General features: G+C 29.4%; 1 protein-coding gene across 1 annotated transcript; it reads right to left on the bottom strand.

The window, feature by feature from the left end:
- Positions 1 to 259: 259 nt before the first annotated feature.
- On the bottom strand, positions 260 to 4,417 carry LOC113861920 (serine/threonine-protein kinase D6PK). The gene is made up of 3 exons (XM_027495027.1): positions 4,158 to 4,417; positions 1,886 to 3,339; positions 260 to 1,195 (listed from the first exon to the last, which is right to left on the bottom strand). Exons 2-3 carry the CDS (start codon positions 3,289 to 3,291, stop codon positions 322 to 324), a joined length of 2,280 nt encoding a protein of 759 aa, XP_027350828.1. The 5' UTR covers positions 3,292 to 3,339; positions 4,158 to 4,417; the 3' UTR covers positions 260 to 321.
- Between the last annotated feature and the right edge of the window lie 15,707 nt (positions 4,418 to 20,124).

Below are 20,124 nucleotides of genomic sequence, written 5' to 3' on the forward strand. Positions count from 1 at the left end.
GCTCTCTTCTTGAATGAAAAACACAGCAAATGACATCAATTTACCTGATAAAATCAGAAAGACAAAAAAATAAAGAATTAATAACTTAATGATAAATATCTAGATTCTGTATTGAGAGAAAAGATCATGGATTATCTATATTAATTTTTGTATTAGACAAGGGGATCCAATCCTACCCTGGATAAGAGGTATCATTTCCAACTGAAATGGAATTCTGCTAAGTGTGACTAAACTGAAATAACAAGATAATGTAGCCATAGATAGCTTGTAAAATTAACAGATGAAGGAAATAAAAATACAAAGTAGAATGAAGAATCCAAACTAAAAGAACTCAAAGTCCAGATAATTACCCCCAGACTTCATGTCATTACCTACCATTCTCTTACTACTGTTGTTGCTAACACCAATAGTATCAACTGCTTCAAACTTAGCTGGTGGTTCGGTTTCAACTGGCCTTGGAATTTCTGGTGGTGTGCTGCACCTAATCAATGCCCAGTTCACGCCTTCAAAGAAGGGGTGCTGTTTGATCTCAGTTGCACCTCTCTTCACTCCGAGACGGTGCTGAGGCTCCTTCACCAGCAAGCCTCGGATCAGATCACGGCTGGCATAACTCGTGGCCGGTGATTCGGGAAACCTGAGCTGCTGACCTACTACATTGAAAAGCGTGGCACGGTTTCCAGATCCTTTGAAAGGAGTTTTACCATATAATAACTCATGCAAGAATATTCCAAATGTCCACCAGTCAACTGCACTTCCATGGCCTTCTCCTTTGATGATTTCAGGGGCAAGGTATTCGTGAGTGCCGACAAAAGACATAGACCGAGCTGCTGTTGGTTCAGCAACAAGCTCTGGAAGCGTGCTGGACGGCAGGCCAAGTTCAGCTTTAGGCTTTCGCGATTTCTTATTTTTCGGAGCAAAGAGCCGAGGCATGAAACATGAAGGCTGGATGCATACTGATGAAGGTTCAATACAAGCAGGTTGAACACAGAATGCGCCACCAGCACGTTTCGAGGGGTCGCCGTCGAAAGATCTAATAAGGGTAGGTGAAACAGCACATCTGAGTGAAAGATCAAAGTCTGAGAGCATTATATGACCATCATCTCGGACCAATACATTTTCAGGTTTAAGGTCTCTATACACAACTCCAAGCATGTGAAGATATTCAAGTGCCAACAGGACCTCAGCAGCATAGAAGCTACATACACAGAATGGCAATTACTTCATTAGTGCACACAGGAAAGAAAAAGTACATCATCCAAAATAACCATCATATGAAAAAAATACATATTGGTTTATTAAACTAAATCATAATGGAATTGTTTTGAAATCTTCCTGCTGTTTCAGACATAGAAGAAAAACAACTCTCCATGTTATTGAACAACCCAGCATTTCATATAAAAATTTGTTTTTGTCCAAATAAAGTCTTGTGATCTCAATCTAAGTTGCCACGTATGTAAATGTAGCCTTGTGATTTCATGGATGTCACAACTCTTAATTGATCAAATAATTTTGGCAATTCACTGACGCAGGTCTGTTTCACCGCGCACAATTTGAGATTATATTTAAGATCAATCTCTGTCTGCTGCATAAATTTCTACTTTTGGGGGATTGTTGCTTTAGCATCTAATCAGACTAACCAATTACTGATTTATCCGCTCTTTCAGACTGACATCTTGAGCCTAAACAAACCCCGAACAGGAGTGGTTAAACCCAAAATCCCATGAATTTTAGATAGCTTGAAATTTTGAAATTGAATGACACTTGAATAATTTAACATAATCACTCATGAACACACATAAAGATCATAGAAAAAGGAAATCTTCATAATGGAAAGCAACAAAAAGTTTTGGTAAATGAAAGTATATTTGTGGAGTACAAATCATACCGTGCAGCATACTCTGAGAAATGTTTCCCAGGTTGCCGTTGTCTTAAAGTGTGTAGGTCACCCCCAGGACAGTATTCCATTACCAAACAGGAGAATCTGTCAGTCTCAAAATGAGTATACAACGTAGGTAGAAATGGATGGTCCAGCAACTGCAATATCTCTCTTTCTGTCTGTGCTCTAGTCAGCTTATTTCTGCTTGCTAAGGATGCCTTGTCCATAACTTTCATTGCAAAAAAACACCGTGTTGCACTCAGTTCTGAGAGATATACACTTCCAATGTCACCACAACCAAGTCGTTTGAGTAACCTAAAATGACTCATGCCCAAAATTCCATCCCGTAATCTAATGGCAAGGATAGCCTTCCACCTAGGATCATTTCCTTTGTGAGGCTTATTGGCACTACCAGTAATGTTACTCCAGTTGCTGTCATCACTGAGGCCACTGCTATCACTTGCTCGACTAGCACTAGTTTTTGCACTCTCAAGTGAATCCCCCCTTACACTTCCTTTAGTGCTATCACAATTTCTGTCTAAACTAAGCATGCCATCACTAGTGACTGCATCACTCCGATATGTACTTGCACAACTATTAACAATGCTCATTGTTCTGACAACACTAGTACTATCAATACTACTATGAGGACTGACATTGCCACTTGGAGGCAAAGAAGCATCCCAAACACATTCTTTCTCCTCAGAATCTGGGGCAAGGGGAGAGTTCTCCATATTCTGTGACGCACGAGCACCAGAAAATGGTGAGGATGAGTTAACCATGTCATTTGATTCTTCAACAAGACTTTCCGTAGGAGAAACAACAGCTAGGCTTGGTTTCTTAGTTGGAACACGAATTGAAAGATCATCTAAGAAAGGACCCTTCAAGGACATGCTCTTCATTAAGCATCCGGCCTCAGATTTGCTTTGACCAATTGGTACATAAACCGTTCTCATAAGATCAGTATCAACAGGTTCTGGGGGATGACTAGCACCGGCAAACGAACTTGGACCAGTTTCCCCTAAAGGATCATTGCTGCCCTTCAATGTCTCAATATCAGGCATAAGATCTTCAGGTTCTGGTAAAGAGCCCTTTCCTTTCCATGTTCTTGTAGGCACAGGGGAGACTGGTTCTTGAGAGGATCGTGTATCGAATCCCATATCTTCCCTTACCAAAACTATACGCGCATTTGATAATTGAGCCACTTCTCTGATGGAAGCCAAACGTGTCATCGGACCATCCCGTGCTTTAGAAAACTGATTCACTTCTCTCACTGAAATTCCACGCACACTTGAAACATCATGCCCATTTAGTTTCTGACCTGCCTCTCTTATTGCAGCTGTGTGTGCATTAGATACCTCAACAAGAACAGGTAAGGACCGAGGAAGTACCTTTGGCTCCGCAACCCTCTCCATATCCCAATATCACATATCAACAAACAAAGACTTCTAGTCAAGAAAACCCTGTAATTAGAGCAAGGAACTAATTAAATAGGAGCTTCACTAAGTTAGAGTTAAGTGAGCTTTTAATAAAATAACCAATTATCAATACAGAATAGGATGTGTTTTAAACAAGCGAAACAAGTTGGAAACTAGCTAACAAAATATGTAATGAAAAACTCTAGTAATCATTGTTTTCTGAGTTGTGTTGACTGCTGAAAGCACAAACAACATTATGAATTAGATCAACTTAGAATGACAAACGTAGAAGCTCAATTAGCAGCTTGAGGCATCAGGAATCAGAAATCATAGACACCATTAAACACAAAGCCTTGGGTAAAATGTTTTTCCTAAAACTGTTATAGCTGTGGATATGTAAGAGTTTAAATCATCCAAGTTTGAAAATTGATTAGAAATGGGGCGACACAGTTAACCAGAACAGATATCATGAAACGAATAGATGGAATATAATTTAGCTCGCGGATGCCTGAGAGAAGATATAATCAGACAAATCCTCGCAGACCCATCAATCAGACACCTCAAAGTACAAATCTTCGAGGAAGAAACCTCGACTTCTGATTAAATAAGATATACACGAGAGAGCGAGAGAGAGAACCCAAACAACAGGTAATAAGGACGTTGAGAAACGTCAAAATGCAAAAAGTCCATACATTTCTCTTTCGTTTACTTTGGATAATTATCACCTAAAACAACTAAACAAACAAAACAAAGAAAGAGCAAAAAAATGCTGAAAAAAAGAGAGATCTAGGCACCCCAAAGGAGAGAAAGAAGGAAAAAAAAACAAAATGAAGCATAATAGGAAAAAAAGGATAGAGACCCACCATTGAAATGAAGAAGAAAAACAATGGGTATTCCTTTGTTTCCCCTCTTCTTCCCTCTATTGTCTCCTTCCACAGCTGCTCGGAGCTTCTTTAGTGTTCCCTCGGCTCCACAAAACACACACACACACATACACACTCTCTCTTCATACTAAAACTTCGAAGGGGTGAATGAAACCACAATGACCAGAGAAGAGAAGAAGAAGGCAAAAACAAAAGCTTGATTAGCAGTGCTCTTGTTTTTTATTATTTAATTGATGATTTATTCCCTCACTAGAAGTGAGTTTCTCTGTCTAGGGAAGGGGCTGAGTGTGGAACTAAAGTGTAGTTGGAGATAGTTATGGTTAGCTTTTGCTTTCTCTTTTTTGATTTTTGGTGTTTGAATGAATGGGAAGAAGTTAATGATAGCTTAGGTAGTACTGTGATTGTGGTACACTTTGTTGAGCAGGGGAGAGAGAGTGTGTGTGGGGCCATCTGTGTTCCTTCTTTAAGGTACACTGCTTTTCAAAGGTGGGACTGAATGAAAGAAGGAAAGTGAATGGCCAACTCCAACTCATTTTAATGTTTTTCAGATTTTGGTAGTGCCACGTGTGAATCATTAGCGCCAATTGCCTTTTTTTTTTCTTGAATTCAAAATTTGCATTAAACATCTCATTAATACAGTTTCAGTAGCAGGATATAGTAATTGTTAATATTTTAATGTGTGTCATGAAAGGAAATTAATAATTAATATTTTATTAAAAATATATTAACTACATTTTTTAATATAAATTTATTATAGACTAATTTTATTGTAATTTTAAGTATTTATTTAGAATTGTATAATTATTATAAATTATTTTAAATGAATAAATGTAGGTTGATTTTTAATAACTCAAACTCTAAATTGTTAATTAAATTTTTTTTTTAAATAAACTGAATGATTTAACCAAGGGAACAAAATTAGGCTTATGAAATTAGGAATAATTGTGATTTTTTTATCCGGTGTTTACAAATAATATATACCAAAATATAAGATTTTGAAAAAATTACAAAAATATAAAAAATTAAAAATCATCATAGATGATTTTAAAAAAAAAATTTAAAAAAATTAATTAATTTGTTAGAATTTAAAATTCACCAACAATATTTTTTAAAAATAATTTATTTAGTAAAAAAGCACCATTCATATTTTTATAATTTTTTAAAAATTTCACATTCCTGTATATAATATTTTGAAATCTTATATTTAAATTAATTTTCCAACAATTGTTCCCTTAAAATACAAATAAATTATGTAACTTAATAAAAATAAAACAATAATAAAATTTGAATTTAGGATACAAAATTATAAGATTGATACATGTGTTTAAGTAATAAACTACAGATAAAGCGTTGTTGAAGAGGTTGTGGAGATTTTGTCTTTTATGATATAAAGTGGTCAAGATGGATATTCGGGTTGCTGAAGAGATTAAGGTTTTCTAATATCCTCTCCTTCCGCTTCATCTCGTTGCTACCCAAAGCATCTTCCTCTTTTGTTTTCTTCCTATTTCTTTTGTCTTCTATTATTGCTAACTCATTAAAATAATTTTTATAAATTATAAGTAATTTTAATTTTCAAATAATTTTTTATTTAAATTAAAATCGCTCCCTAAATATTTAATCTAACTAAACTCATTTAAACTTAAATTTAAACAATTCTGTATCAGTTAATTTAAGTGTTTAGTGGATATAAACACTTTAATGATATTATTTAGTATATTGATTATTTGTATCTCGTTTTGTCATCTTTGAGTGCCTATGTATCTAAAGCATGCTTATAAAATATTCTCCCTCTAGAAGGTAGTGATTTAATTTTAATAAAGTAGTAGTAATTATATTTTCTGAAAAAAAAAAAAAAGAAGCAAAGTGGAAGTGAATATAAATAAGGTGTAGAATTAAAAATGGAGGTTGACCAAACTGGGTTGGGTTGTACCGAGTTAGGTGATGATAAAAGAGACGCAGCGGATTGAAACCCCACCATGTGAGTTACGTTACACCCGTCATTTTTGTTGTATATATGACAATGCAGGTTGCTGTGTTACGTCAAAAAAAAATTGTCATATATATATACATATATATATATATATATATATGAAACTTGAAACCATACATTTTTTTTTTATGTATAGAGTGAAAATTTAGAAAATATTATTTTCTGATTTTCAAATATATTAATAATGCTAGTAAAACACCAATTGTTATTATAATATATTAAATTATTAATGTAGGTTTGCAATGTTTATAATAATAAATTTTTATTAGACAAAATTTACATTAATAGAAACAATCTTAACACTATATTTTCCATTAATAAATATAATTTCTTATAGTGCATTATCATATTCTTTAATTAACTCAATATTCCGTGTAATTATTAATACAATATTGTTAATCTTTAACTTAATGTGTCTACAAACATAATTTTGAAATTATATCTCGAGTTCAAAGCAACCTCTTATTAATATAGTTAAATCTGTCAAACAAACCCTTATTTCCAAGTTAAATGATAAAAATATTATAATGACAATTTTTATTAAAGAATAAATTTTACAATCAAATCAGTTCTTTAAAGGTTCTTTTTTTAAGTCAGTTTAATATTTATCATTAGGGTGCTATTTTAGTGATAAATTAAACTTTACCCCACACACACACAATTTTTGAAAAATAATTTTAAAATTTACTCTAGGATAAAATTAAACTCTATTTTAGATATGTTGCATGATGTGTATTTATCTAGCTTCACATGGGTTGACCAATAAGAAAAAAATTTAGACAGATTAGAGGCTAGCCAATTCATTGTCAAAGCCAACATAGCAATTAGGGATGGAGTGCATTTTACGAAAATAACGTTAGTTATACACTCTATTTTTTGGTGTGAGGTGTAAAAAAGACTGAAATACAAATATGTGAGAGCAATATATTTTTACTTTCTATTCCTATCTGATGCCCTTTATTAGAAAATTTGACATTAATAACACACGAATACATAGCATTTTCGGTTTAACATGTTAGATATTTTAGCAAGGTGGTTCATTTTATCTTTAATGTAATGATTGTTGATTATAAAAAAAAAAATAGAGTTGATGGATGTATTTGAAAAATCAAATGAAAAAAGAAAAAACTCTCTCTCTTCTTCTATTATCAAAATAGGATATAAAATTGACTTATGTTAGAGTTTTATAGTAATTAAAAAAGAAATACACTCAACTTTTTTTTTCGATTATCAAATTTATGAATTCGAGTAATTTTTTTTAATATTTTGTGAAAACTATTTCTATTACGTGAAAATTATAATGTAAGTAAAAATTATAAAATTTAAAATAAAAGAAGTAACAGTAATTTAAAAATAATAAACCATTAAAGGTAAAAATTACGAAAAGTCTAACATAATAAACATACGTGTTGTATAATTTAAAAATACTTATCTAACTTCTTTCTTATTTGCTATTTTTTCGAATTTATCCTTTCTGCATGTTTTTTTATTTATTTTTGGTTCAGCTCTTTTATTCAGCTTATTCCATAAAAATTCAAATTTGAGAATTCAAGTGTAAAAAAAGTGGGTCAATTGGTTTAAGTTTAAGGAGAGAGTGAGCTTTAAGTTTGAGTAACTTATTTATCTAAAATATCAATATTTAATTATTTTTATCTTACTTGTTTTTTAAATCTAACTAATTTACACGTTTGTTAACTTAAGCTTTTAGCATTTTAATATTTTTAGCTTAAACTTATACTTTAAGTTTAAATCTCTATTTTAATTTTTTTTCTTGGACGGTTATGCTTTTTTCTGTTGATTTTTTTAATGTGACAAATCTAACTTTTTTTAGACTTTTATTTTCTATTTTATTGGAAATTTTTTAAAATTTTGGGCCTTTATTCTTTTGTTATATTTTTTGGGGCTTTAACTTCTTTTTTAAATCAAGTTATGATACCATATTAGAATTTGAAGTGTGAATCAGTCTCTAATATTAGATTAGATTAGAATTTTGAGTGTAAGTTCAATTTAAAAATAAGAAAAATGTAAATTTTAAGTTTGTGCGATCAGTTTGTCTAAAACATTTCAGATTATTTTGACTCTCAGTCATTTTGTTTATATACTCTTGAGTTAATTATTAATTCATTAGTGTACAAATATACTCTGTATGATAGCAACAAAATTATGGTATGGTATAAAGTAAAATTGACTTATGGTTTATTTGGATAAAATTTTCGATGACTCTTTATCAGAGAAAAAATTAACACTAAAAATAAATAATTTTGTTTGTAAGTTATAAATAATTTATATTTATATTTTTTTTAATTTTTGAAAATTTTTTATTTAATTTTTCTAAAATTTGAACAGATAAATTATTTTTAATTAACTTATAAAAATTATTACTTTTATACTATTTTTTTAATACAAAAATTTCTACAAGTTCACCTTATTAAAATAAATCTTTCCACTAATTTAATTGATTCTTATCATATATGTGATTGTGGATTATGATGTACACTTTATAATAATGAAAAGAACCCATCATTGACTTGTTTAAAGCTAATAACCTAATATTTATTTGGTGGAAATAAGTGTTTTCTCTAATTTAATGAATTTTATAGATAGGACAACCGCATAGACTAATTAATACTTTGAATGAAATAAAAAGTTAGGTACAGGAAATGAAACAAAACAAATCACAGTGAATGAAGATCAATACCCACTTTTCCTTTAAGCAATGAGTCAAATTCCTTATTCATTATGGCTTTCACCCTCAATTTCTATAATTCTTCTGTTCTTAAATTAAAAAGCATATTGAAACAATAACAGGAATCTTTGATTAGAATAATTGATGTCCAATGGGTAATAATTTAGAGTGTAAAAAATGATGAGTGGCAGTGTGTGTTTACACAAAAGATGTCAAGTGGAGTCCACCAAAGTGGCTGCATGGCGTTGGCATGCTTATATTTTAATTCCATATCCCTCTTTTTGGGAATTCCTTTTCAGTACCCATTCAATGTGCCGTTGTTACTTTGACCGTACCTCTCTCTTCCTACTTCACAAATATTTTCTATCATTAGTTACTATGTTCCAGAATTCAATGGTTTGAAACTCATCGTACATGTGTAGAATCCAGAATCACTATACTAGTAGTTACTAAACCTACTAGTCAAACTGAAGTTTAGCTAAGCTTTTTAACGATACCTTACATAATTCATGGTTTTTGTTTTCATCACTTCCTGAAAAGTAATAAACATTATGTCTTTAATCATAATGATAATAAGTTGGGATAAAAATAGACTTAATTAGACTTTATATAAATAAATTTAATCTATTTAATAATTTTAAAGTATAAGTTTAATTTATTATCTATTATCTGTCAAAGACTTTTTATTAAATCTATTTTAACTTTTTTAAAAGTCTGTTTTATTCTATTAATTTTTTTAATGGCCTACTTCACGTTAAAAAAGAACTACATATAATATAATATAAATAAATACACAATAAAATTATAATAAGATAAGATGAACTAATAATAAATATAATTAAAATAACTTAAATATAAATCAACTATATATAAAAGACTTTAGCAAATAGAATTCTTTCTTTTCGAAAGTATGTAGTAAAGACACTCTTTAACTTCAACAAAAAGTATTAAGATTTTATTTATTTTAAAAGTTATTTTATTTAATATATTATTATATTATATTTTTTATATAAAATTATTTAATATATTATTATAAATTTTAAATAAGTTTAATAAACTTTTTTTTAACCTCAAATCTAATCTATTTTATTAATTAAATTTTTAAAAAATTTAAATTAATTCTATTAATTAAATAAATTAAGTTAAGTTAAATTTTTAAAAATGTTAGATAACAGAGCTTTATATCGAATAATCTGATCTATTTTCATCTTTAGGAATAAGACAGTGTATGCAATATATTTATAGCAACTAGCAAGCCATACATGTACATAGTACATATACGATGCACATATAGGATGCCTATGGTGAAAGTTATATACTTAAAAAAGAGTCAATTTAATGTTAACTGACTGTGTAAATATATTAACAATCAATAATAAAGTTTGATATAGTTGTTAGATAGTTGAGTTCCTTAAACATGATGACAATAGTTTAATTTCAGGTTGTGTATAAAAAAAAAAGCCTTGGTTGAAAGAAATATACCTACTTGAGTAATCCATCCATCTTGAAAGAAAATAGTCCTCAGTTATCGATTGAGAAATAACTTTAAGACAAAAAAAATATTAATAATTTTAACAAAATTTGTTTTGCCCCTTTCAAGATACAACAAAATAAATTTATTGAAAAAATGAGAATATGTTGATTTTAACTAGAAAATAAATTTTATGTTATTGTTTTTAAAATAAAATGTGTCCACCAATTAGGGAAAACACTTACAATTGAAAACATTTTAAAATACAGAATGAGAGATCGTAGCAAGGACAATGCCAAACATGTAACTCATAATAGCTTTTCTTTTAATAATTTTTTTAAAAGAAACAATTCTTTATGAAACTTGCTGACTGGCGCCCTCAAAATACTTTATTTTTCTCTTAACTCAATTTATCTTCTCTACAATGCATTTAATTTTATGGATCTTGCTAATTAGCACCCTCAAAATACTTGTTAAAAAATTAAAAATAATAAATTTTTATTAGAAATTATGTTAAACTGCATTGAAAATCATAAAAAGTAGGTATCTATTATTTTTCTTTTACAAAAAAAAAATATTTTTTTATTCCTTATTAATGTCTTGACACTGACTAACATTTCTTTTGTTTTAATTATATTTTATATTTCCTTATCTTTAATTTAAACAATAACTATTGAAAAAAAAACCTACCCAATAAAATAAATTACTCAACAAAAAATCCTACAAATACAAATAAATGGTAGTGTTTGTTTTTTTGGAGGTGTCAATATAAATATATAATAGCTTAGTCTAGCTACTTGACTCACTAAACAAATCTGAGCCCATTACTATAGTAACCTAGGAAGAAAAAAAAAACAAGAACGCTTGGGTGTGGATTGTGGCTCAAACCAGAGTATTTTAGGTGAAGCTTGGTGCTTGATTCTAAAAGGAGGGGCTTTAGAAAAAAAACAAAGGGCAAGTGGATATTTTTTTATTCATTCACTCAGTTTCAGTTTTGCTTGTGTTTGGTACCAATGGCAAGTGCAAGGGTGGGTCATGAGTGTTTTAAATAGTGAAAAGTTGAGCTTCCCATATAACTCAAATGGTAAATTAATTAGAGGTTCCTGAACCTTAGTTATAAGGTTCTAATCCAGCTTAGGAAAATATCATTCATTTTTCCCTCCCTGACAAAAATAAAAAATAATAATTGTGAAAATGTTTAGTACTGTGTATGACTAGTTTTAACTTGTCCAAATGGTTTATGCAATTGTAATGTTCTATTTGGTTGTTTTAGCTAAGTTCATATCCTATGATTGGAAGGACCAAGTCCAACACAAGAAGATTGTTGGTCTCCATGGAAACACTAATAGTAAGTACAGAAAATCATAGAAACTGATCCAACAATCAATTTATATAAGTCATGTCGAGGCAAAAGCATAGGGTAATGAAATGGTCGACAATGCAGCTTTGTCTAACTAAAATCAAACCAAGGCGTCGCCGGCATATGTTGAGTGATGGTGGCTACGGTGTACAATGATTTTGGAATGGAAAAAAAAAAAAAAAAAAGAGCTGAAATTCGTATTGTAATTATTATTTAAAAGTTTTTAGACAAAGATGCATTTTGGATTCTTAATTTATTTGTTTTGTTTTGTCTTATTATTATTATTATTTAACTATTATTCTTAAATAAGGTAAAAAAAATAGAAATAATTAAAAAAGCTGAGAAAACCATTTTGCTAATAGTTGCAATGAGTACAATTGAAATGGAAAGGAAAGTGAAAATCAGATGATGAAAATGAGATTATTAGGTTGTAGTGGTGTACGAACAATTGTATTGACGGTAGTAATAACGATAAAAAAAATATTTGATAAGGAATGGCTTTAGTGTTAGTAATAACAACAATATTATTAAAGATAATAATTATACAAAAATAATAGTGAGAATAGAATAAAAAAATTATCTATCTTATTGCACTTCTTAACTTAATTTTTATAAATAAAATTTGATCTAATGAATAGATAGGATAAACTTATCTAATCTTAATTACTAACTAGAGAATATATCAAAATAGTAAAAGACTAAGGAATAATACTTATTTATTTTCTGAAAACTAGTGAAATCTTTTTACAAACTTTATATGTATGAAAGGTATAGAAAAAGACCTTAATTAAGATTGAGTTAACAAAATATTTGAATGAAAAAAAAAAGGAAGATCATATCAACATTCGCTCAAAAATCGTAAAAAGAAAATTTTCATCTATTATTTGATCAACTCACACCAGAATGAACAATAGTTGTAATTAAATACAAAAATTAAAAAAAAAATAACAAAAAAAAAATAGTTAAGAAGATAACCATTAATATTTACTAAACTAATTGGATGAAATATTAACAAAATAGACTAACAGAACAGATTAATAAAGTGTTAGTCCTAATCTTGGAAATCGCAACATGAAATGATTTAGGAGACAAAGCTTTTGTAAAAATATCAGGCAACCGATTTGTAGAGAGAACATGTATCAAATACAAAAGACTCTCTTGAATTTTGATGCGAATTAGGTAACAATCCACTTCAATATGTTTTGTCCTTTTATGAAATAAATTTTTAACAATTTGTATAGCCGACTGACTATCAGAAAATGTTGCAAATGGAGTTAGAACTATGATATGCATACTATCACATAAGTATTTAAGCCACTGCAACTCACATGTAAGAGAAACTAATGCTCTATATATCAGCTTTGGAGGATGATTTGGAAACAGTAAATTGTTTCTTGGACTTCCATGAAATTAAAGAATTGCCTAAAAAACACAATAACCAGTAACAGATCTTCAGGTAGTAGAACATATGGCCCAATCAGAGTCGGAGAAAGCTTAAATTTTCAATGGATTAGAAGAGGGATATAACAAACCAAGACTAGGAGCACCTTTAAGATACAAGAGATGGAGCAGGTTTACATCCAAGGAGACCTATTTCATCAATTAATTTTAAACAATACGTTCTTTGAGTTAAAATAATCCCCTTCTTAGATCGAGCAACTTTAAGATCAAGTAAGAACTTTAAGGGACCAAAATCTTTGATATGAAATCTACTATGGAGATGAGCCTTGACTTTCTGAATTTCTATCATATCATTGTCATCGAGAACTATGTCATCAACATAGACCAAAAGTAGAGTAACAAAGACCCTGTAAACTTTACAAATAATGAATAATGTGCAAAATTCTGCTTGTAGCCTGTTAAGGTAAGTTTTGAGGTTAGTTTTTCATTCCAATTTCGACTACCTTGTTTAAGGCCATAGAGGAATTTTTCTAGTTTACAAACTAGTTTGGATGAAGGTAGGCTTAAACCTCGAGGAGGTCTCTTGTACACTTCTTCATCTAAGTCCCCATATAGAAATGCATTATCTACATGTAATTGATGTATGAACCAATTATAGGATGAAGTAAGAGCAAGTAAAAACTTTATTGAAGTTATCTTAGCAATAGGTGAGAGTTTCAAAATATTCAATTTCTTCAGTTTGTATAAAACTTTTGATTATTAACCTAGCCTTATATCTTAAATGTAAGTCTAATTAACTTCTTTCCTAGAGAAAGAGTTACCAAAAATCAAGTTCTATTTCTTTCTAGAGCATCAAGTTCAGCAATCATAGCTTGGTTCCAACAGTCCTTTGTGCTAGCTTCTTGAAAACTTATAGGCTCAGTATGTGCAGATATGAAATTACAAAAGAAGGTATGATCAGTAGAGTATTTGGCATATGACATATATAAATGCATAGGATAAAGAGAATTGGAATCAAAAGAATCAGTATTATAATAGTGGTATTGGTCTAAGTATTTGGGTCTAGATTTAGGCCTCAAAGAAACACAGATAGTAGGTGAAATTTGTCTAAGTTTCTGTTGAAATAGATTGAGACACCTTAGTAGGAGGATCTTGAGGATGATTTTCTAAATTGCTATGATCATTTTTAGTAGAATTGTGACCATTAGATGAATGACCATTATAAGATGAACAAAAATCATGAGTTAAAAGTATCATCATTACTGGTAGGTACAACATTAGAATTAAGTTGATCATTAGGAACATTGATGTATGGAGAAATTGTTTGATGGAAAACAACATTTCTAGACACTGAGATAAACTTTGAGTGCAAATTAAAAAGAACAAATCCTTTAGTACTAGTTTTAAAATCAAGAAAGATACATTTGCTTGCTCTAGGTTCTAACTTATTTCTTCCTCCAGATAAAGTAGAGGCATGAGCTAGACAACCAAATACTTCTAAATCATGCAAATTTGGCTTTTGATTGAAGATCATTTCAAATGAAATTTATTGTTAAGGAAAGGAGTTGGTAATCTATTTATAATATGCATAGCATGTTTCATGGCAAATGACTAAAATGACTTAGGAGTTTTGAACTAAAAAAGAAGTGATCTACAGACATTCAAGATATGTTGGTGTTTCCTTTCAATGATTCCATTTTGTTTAGAGATTTCAACACAACTTAATTCATGAAGAATTCTTCTAGCATTTAAAAAAATTTTAAGAATAAACTTTGCCATTGTCAAACCTGAGCCTTTTTAATTTGCATGAAAACTGAATTTCAGTGGGAATGATAAAATATTGTAAAATACTCCTAACCTCAGTTTTATTTTTCATAACATTAATCCATGTGAAAAGACTAAAATCATCTACTATAGTTAAAAAAATATTTTTAACCTTCAATAGATTGAACATTCAAGGGATCCCCGAGAGGTTCTATTAACATCACTTGAGATTTAACTTGAACAAATTCATCATTAAGACCTCGTAGAAATTTGATAACTCAATCATCATCATGTTCTTTTTGAATCTTGGCAATAAGACCACAAGAGCATATAACAAAACAATTACACACCAAAATCGCACGATGCCTGGATAATTCCTTCCAAAGAATTCATAAACAAGTATAGTATTGAGACACAGTGAGATCACCTTGTTTGAGTTGTTGTACTTTCTCCTAAAGATCAACAATTCTGAATTTGTCACGATGATGAGTGAAACGATTGTAAAGATCCCTCCAAATGTCAGCAGCATCCACATGAAAGATTGCTCGATATCAAAGGTCATAGAGCACGTTAACCATGACATTACCATCTTGTTGTAGTGACACCATGCCTCACACAAAGGATCCAATGAATTTGGACATGGAATCGTGCCAAAAATAAAGTGCTCTTTATTCTTCATCTCCAAAGCCACAAGCATATCGTGTTTCTATTGTTGAAAGTTATTATCAAAAAGTAATGATGTGACGAGAACAAGAGTTGAATTTTCTCCAGGATGAAGAAAGTACGGATTGCTTGAGTTAACAAGGTGGTGGGAAAGTTGGTTGTGGTTTTTGGTTTCAGTCTGAATTGTCATAGTTTTGGTCTGAAGTTTCATCGGATTCTGACATGGTCAATCAAAAGAAAAAAAAATAGATGAAAAAGGAGATTTCAAATAAATAAAAAAAATGCAACAGCTATGGATCGTGAGGACTCTGATACCGTATCAACATTTGAATTCATAGAAATTATAGAGAGAAAATTTTCATCTATTATTTGATCAACTCATATTAAAATGAACAATAGTTGTGATTAAATACAAAAATTTAAAAAAATTTAAAAAAAAAAGATAACCATTAATATTTATTAAATTAACTAGATGAAATATTAATAGAATAAACTAATAGAACATATTAACAAAGTGTTAATCCTAATAGATCACCAAAAATTTATAAACATTGTATCATCGTACAATAATTATAAATTTTTTATTATTCGGATGATTAGTGCTCAAAACAATCAATTCTACCATACAAGTATTGTATTGTGAGTTATTTCAAACTTATATTTATTTATTTGAACTTTTATTTATTTTCATTCTTTATAAAATTAGTTGAAATTTTCTTTGAAAGAAAAATCAATAGCTATATTCTTCGTTACAAATTTTAAAAACAGCATAATTTTTTTGTTTCTTAAAATTTAAACATTGAATTTGTGAAATCTGAAAAGACTATTAAAAAAATATTTAAGTTAAAAACACTTGTTAAATTATATACAGAAGTTGAGAATAGTTACTTTGATAATCATTAATGGTGAAAATTTTGAACATTGTAGTGACATGAATTAATATAAATTATATTTTTTTATCTCTAGTATATTAATCATTGAGAAGAGATCACTGTGATTTATAAACCGAAACATTTTGTTAAACTAACTTCTTATTTTACTTTTATCATCTGTCTTTACTAAAAATCAATTAAGTTTATTAATTTAGATTTAACCTCTAAAAATCATTCATTTAAAGGCATGGATTTTGCTTAAAAATTATCAGTCTATAAAAAGTTTGCAAACGAAAATCAACTACCTTCTTATGTTCTCATCGGGTTCATTGATTCTTTTCAATCACTATAACACAATTAATATTAATTGGACAAGAAGTCTTCTTGCTTAAGTGTTCGCTATATAGAAAATTTTGTAAATTATATAAAAGAGAATCATAAAGGAGAAAATTATAACAGCAAAGCTTGGATGTTCCCTTGTAAACTTATATACGGTAAATAAAATATAAAATATCACAAAATTTAATATATTAAGAACATTAATTACTTAATAAAAAAATCTATTCATTAATTTTTTAGTATGCATCTTAATCAATCATATATACATACACACTTAATTATCCTGAGGGGGCTTGGCTGTACCCAAGGTAGGAACTGGGGTTGGCCATTCAGGAAGAGAAAAGGACATAACAGTACCCCAAACGCGTATATCTTCATCCGCTAAGGTATACACAGAAACAAGTTTATGAGTCTTGTAATCACACAAGAAAATATATCTTTTTGAGTACAAATATATCATATGTTCACACTGAGGGTGAAAAGCCAGCAACTTCGTATCGCTAAAACTAACCCCCTTAGACTCATAATCACCAAACACAGCCTTTCGATCAAAACGGTAGCTTTTAGGCAACCACATGCTACTCTCGAAATTCACGAGTTCATAGATTATTATTGAGAAACTTGTCCTTGAAAATACACACGTCTTAACTTTCCCATTGCATACCCCATTGTATAAATCCCATCCTACTCTTCCATCATAGGAAGCACAACTACTACGTATAATTCTCCACTCAGAATCCCAACCATCAAATGGATCATCACACACAAGAAAACCAAGTTCCTTCATCCACCAAAGCAACCTTCCATTATAGACAAGAACGTTCCCGGGATATGTGTATGCCATAGAAGTTGCATGTGGCACAGCATTAACATTAGTAACACCCCATTCATTAGTCTCGGACGAAAACACGTGCACTTTAAACATTGAAGCATACCCAAAACACTCGATGGGGATGTGCATGACCCGAAACCTTGAACTAGATTTGTTGCATATGAATCCAACACGTGTCAATTCTTGTGGGTGATTCCTATGAATTGGTGGCAACGTGACATATTGTTTCGTAAAAGGATTGCATACTAAGTAGTGAGTGTAACAATGGTTGTGAGTACTGCATAGAACAAGGTCGTGGTGCGTGGCTTTCACTCTAACTCGATCGTTATCTTGAGGCCAAAAATAAGGGAGAAAAGAAGACCCATTTAACATGTGACCTTTGTTTTTGGAATCTATGGAGAAAAGAATCTTCTTGTGGTAATTGTCACCCGAATAGAAGTGAAAGAGGAGAGGGAATAACAAAGAGCACGTTTCCAAATCATGATGTGGTGGTGGTTGGTGATGCACGAGACGCGGGTGAAAGAAGGTTGGATCAGAAATCATGCGTTGGAATCGTTTGTTAATGGATTTGCATTGAAGGAGAAAAGAAACTGAGAAACTGTGAAAAATTGGAATGAGCAGTTCGTCGCCAAGTTCTTCAATAGTTGTGGGTTCTAAATGTTTCTTTATGTTGGAGATTATCTCTGCCATGATTAATTGTTAATTGTATCTCGTGCCACTTAATTATATAGGATATTGAAGAGATTAAATTTGATTTTATAGATATTAGATAATAAATGTTATCGTTAAAAGAGATTTTTTTTATTATCTTTTAAGCGTTTGATTTATCTCTTTAAATTAACGTATTGAATTTGGATAAATATATGAGATCCACTTTCATCTATCTTTATCTCCTTATTTTTACTAGGTCAGTACATTATTTTATTTATTATTTCTCTTGTTTTTCTGTTTTTATCTCGATTATTAGATGTCTAATAAATATTTTTCCTAATTTTATATTTTTAGGTTTTTAATGAATTTTACAGATACATTCAAGTTCAAGTAAACTTTTTAAGTTAAAGAATCAAAGAGAATCATAAATGTATTTATTATTGATAGAGAATATTTTATTTATTACATAAGAATAAATAAAAAATAATACTTTAAAATTGAGGAGTAAATTACGGAAATAAATGTGAATGAAAACATATTATTTTTATCGAGAACAAGCATCAAAATCTAAAACTTAATGAATAATTCTTCATATTAATAATAAGTAACATTATAATACTTTTAAATTTTAGTTTATCTAAAATATAAAATATATGTTCAATTTGACATATCCTACAAGATTTAAATTTTAAACTGAAAAGTAATTAATATTATTTGACAAAAAATTATAAAACATAAATAGTAAATATAGAAGGCCATATGATTTAATGATAAAAAAAATATTTTTTAAAAATATTTCTGTTCAAGAATAAACGATTACATTTCTAATATAATAATAAAAATAAATAAATATTAAAAATATTTTTTTAAAAAAAGAAATTTTACAAAACTCATAATCTTATCCAAATCTACAAATTTAAGGAGTGTTTGTTCTAACTCTCGTGTATTTATTGTGACTTTTATTTATATATTTTTTTTAAAATTTTATATTATTAATATAATTATACAAAATAAAAGAAAGTATTTTTAACAAAAAATATTTCAATAGCATAACCAAACTTTAAAATTTAAATTTTAAGTGATTTGAGTGATATATGTGATTTATCTAACTAACTAACTTAAAAAGATAACTTTGTTGTTGTTTGTTATAATAAAAATTTTTGATATTATAACATTAACCTTTGACAAAATAAAAGATATGAGAAATGTAACTTTGCACAAATAGAACTACGTGCTACCAAAATCGCACTGAACGTCATAGATAGGATACCTTATGAGACTACAAATATTTTTAAATTTAATATATTAATTGAGAGTTTTCTCAATATAAGAATAAAAATATTAAATTTCACTAGAAATGATTAATATCAAAATATTAAATTCATGTATATTTTAAAATAATTATATAACTTAAATACAAATAGTCGTATATGACATTAAACATCTTGCAATGCACATGCCAATACCATGTGCCCTCTGTGAGCCCCGTTCGTATCCATATTAGCTGTCAGCCTCAATTAGCACACCATTTTCTTTTCTTTTCTTTTCAACTTCAAAAGTATCTCACCCACCATTTTGCGTTTATCATCCTCCACTATTTAAAATATATTATGTTTCATTTTTAAATAAAATTTATAACAATAATAGTGATTCAATTGAATCTATTAAATTGTATTTTTTAAATTAGATAGGTAAGTTAAATTAATACATATTGTTAAACAATAAAATACAAATAATCTGATTTAACAAATTAAAAATTTACTGAATTTAAGCCTGATCTATTTCTCAAAAAGAAGATCCAAGCATCTCCCTAGTCCCCACAGTGTTCATATCAAGATAAACACGTATCCAATCCGAAGGGGTAAACAAAAAAAATATACAGAGAGAATTTATATGGAGGAAAATAACTGAAAATGG

This window comes from Abrus precatorius, unplaced genomic scaffold, assembly GCF_003935025.1.
Source record: "Abrus precatorius isolate BTA unplaced genomic scaffold, Abrus_2018 Scaffold3, whole genome shotgun sequence".
Classification (NCBI taxonomy): Eukaryota; Viridiplantae; Streptophyta; class Magnoliopsida; order Fabales; family Fabaceae; genus Abrus; species Abrus precatorius.